Raw genomic sequence first — 1,699 nt, 5'->3', positions numbered from 1 at the left:
AGAGACAGACAGAGACAGACAGACAGACAGACAGAGAGATCATGAGATCATTTTCATCTTGCTTCTTTCTTGAGATCCAACATGGTGACAGGCCCTAGACAGCCTTCTGCAGATTTGCAGAGAGCCTAGCTAAGACTATTGTACATTCCTAGTAGATGTTTAAAGCGCCTACATTGTTACAGCTGGGCAACCAGCAGTGTCTAATTGATACGGTGATAGAGAGTGGAGAGCCAACTCAACATGAAGCCCGAGGGTCCACATCACTGGCATGGCAATTGTGAAGGGCACTCTGTCTAACACGACACCTTTGCTCAACAAGTCATTCTTCAATTAGGATGATGAAACTTAAATAGGTGAGATTCTAGAAGATTCTCAGAGAACAAGTCTGTGCTCGGGAACTTCCAGAGTTAAAGTTCTCAAACACACAGATTCATACTATACAACTATTTATGAGCCACGTGTCCTGCCTGTTGAGAGCATAAAGGAAGACCACCAGGTCACCAGGCTGGGCCCTTCCTTACCTGCCACATCCCTCTGGCCTGCTGGTCTCAACACAGGAAAGCCACCAGCAAAGAGATCTCCCAGGGCAGGGGGTGTGTTTCCTCCTCGTGCATTGCTGCTAGCGCTTCCTCCGTCTCTGTTGGTTCCCTTTGAGCCTGAGGAGAAGAGGCAAGAAGATGAGTCTGGACAGCTGAGTGGGCCATTCTCACTCCAGGCCAGTGCCACCCTTTTCATTCCGCATGTCCCCTATGCCTGTCGGCTACACTCTCCAGTCCTACCGCAGTGCTGACCACACGTGGCTCAAATTAGAAAATTCAATTTGGCATTGAAAGGCCTAGGCTCCCTTCACCCCACAAAAGCCCAGGCTTAATTCACTTGGACATTTTAACTTGTTAGCCAAAGAATTGGCCAGAGCATCAAACAGGAAGTAAAGGTCTGCAGGAGTTTCTGCCTTGGGACTTCCCTTTGTGGCTGCTTAGCTTTCAGGTCATAAGTAGCTCATGCTTCCCTGCACAGCTCGTTTTTCTTTTATTTATGGATCAGAATGTCCTATGTGAATATTACTAACCCCCGCCTGCCAGATATGGTGGTTACCAAGCACAGAAACTCAGAAGATACTCAACTTAGACAAGGATTCTTGCTTTGAATGAGATGTCTCCCACAGTCTCGGGTATCTGAACACTTGGTCCCCTGATGGCACTGTTTGGAGAGATTTAGGAGGAGTGGCCTTGTTGGAGGAAGTATGCCACTGGAGGTGGGGCCTGAGAGTTTAAAGATTCCAGCCATTTCCAGTTTTCTCTCTGCTTCCTCTTTGTGGTTCGAGATCTAAGTGCTCAGAGGAATTCCAGCTCCATCTGCCATGTCTCTGCTCTGCCATCATAGAGTCTCATCCCTCTGGAGCCATAAACCCAAATGAACCTTTCCTTCTCTAACTTGTCATGGTGTTTTGTCAGGGCAGTGGAAAAGTAAGGAAGGCGAAAGCTAAGGTCAACACACAGCAATTAGGGCGTGGTGTCTGCTGGTTGGATGAGTGGCCAGATTGCTCTGGAGATCATGTGGGCACTCATCTGGTGTGCTTAGGCAGTGGGCGGGACAATATCGGTCTGCTAATCAAGCCTTGCCAATTAGACAATGAGTCTAATCAGAAATAGATCTTTACTGTAATCAGTGTTAACAATGTTCCTTTTAAAATGGGCCT

The 1,699-nt window shown here is 47.6% G+C and overlaps 1 protein-coding gene across 1 annotated transcript in view; it reads right to left on the bottom strand.

Annotated features, from left to right (window-relative positions):
• Wipf3 (WAS/WASL interacting protein family member 3) overlaps window positions 1-1,699 on the bottom strand; it is a 138,108-nt gene that overhangs the window by 19,179 nt on the left and 117,230 nt on the right. The window contains exon 4 of the mRNA XM_026785948.1: window positions 522-656. Within this exon, the coding sequence (XP_026641749.1) occupies window positions 522-656 (135 nt within the window). The remainder of the gene's footprint in view (window positions 1-521; window positions 657-1,699) is intronic.

Source organism: Microtus ochrogaster, linkage group LG3, assembly GCF_000317375.1.
Source record: "Microtus ochrogaster isolate Prairie Vole_2 linkage group LG3, MicOch1.0, whole genome shotgun sequence".
Taxonomy (NCBI): domain Eukaryota; kingdom Metazoa; phylum Chordata; class Mammalia; order Rodentia; family Cricetidae; genus Microtus; species Microtus ochrogaster.
The sequence above is the reverse complement of the archived record's forward strand: the minus strand, read 5'-3'. Positions and strand labels throughout refer to the sequence as shown.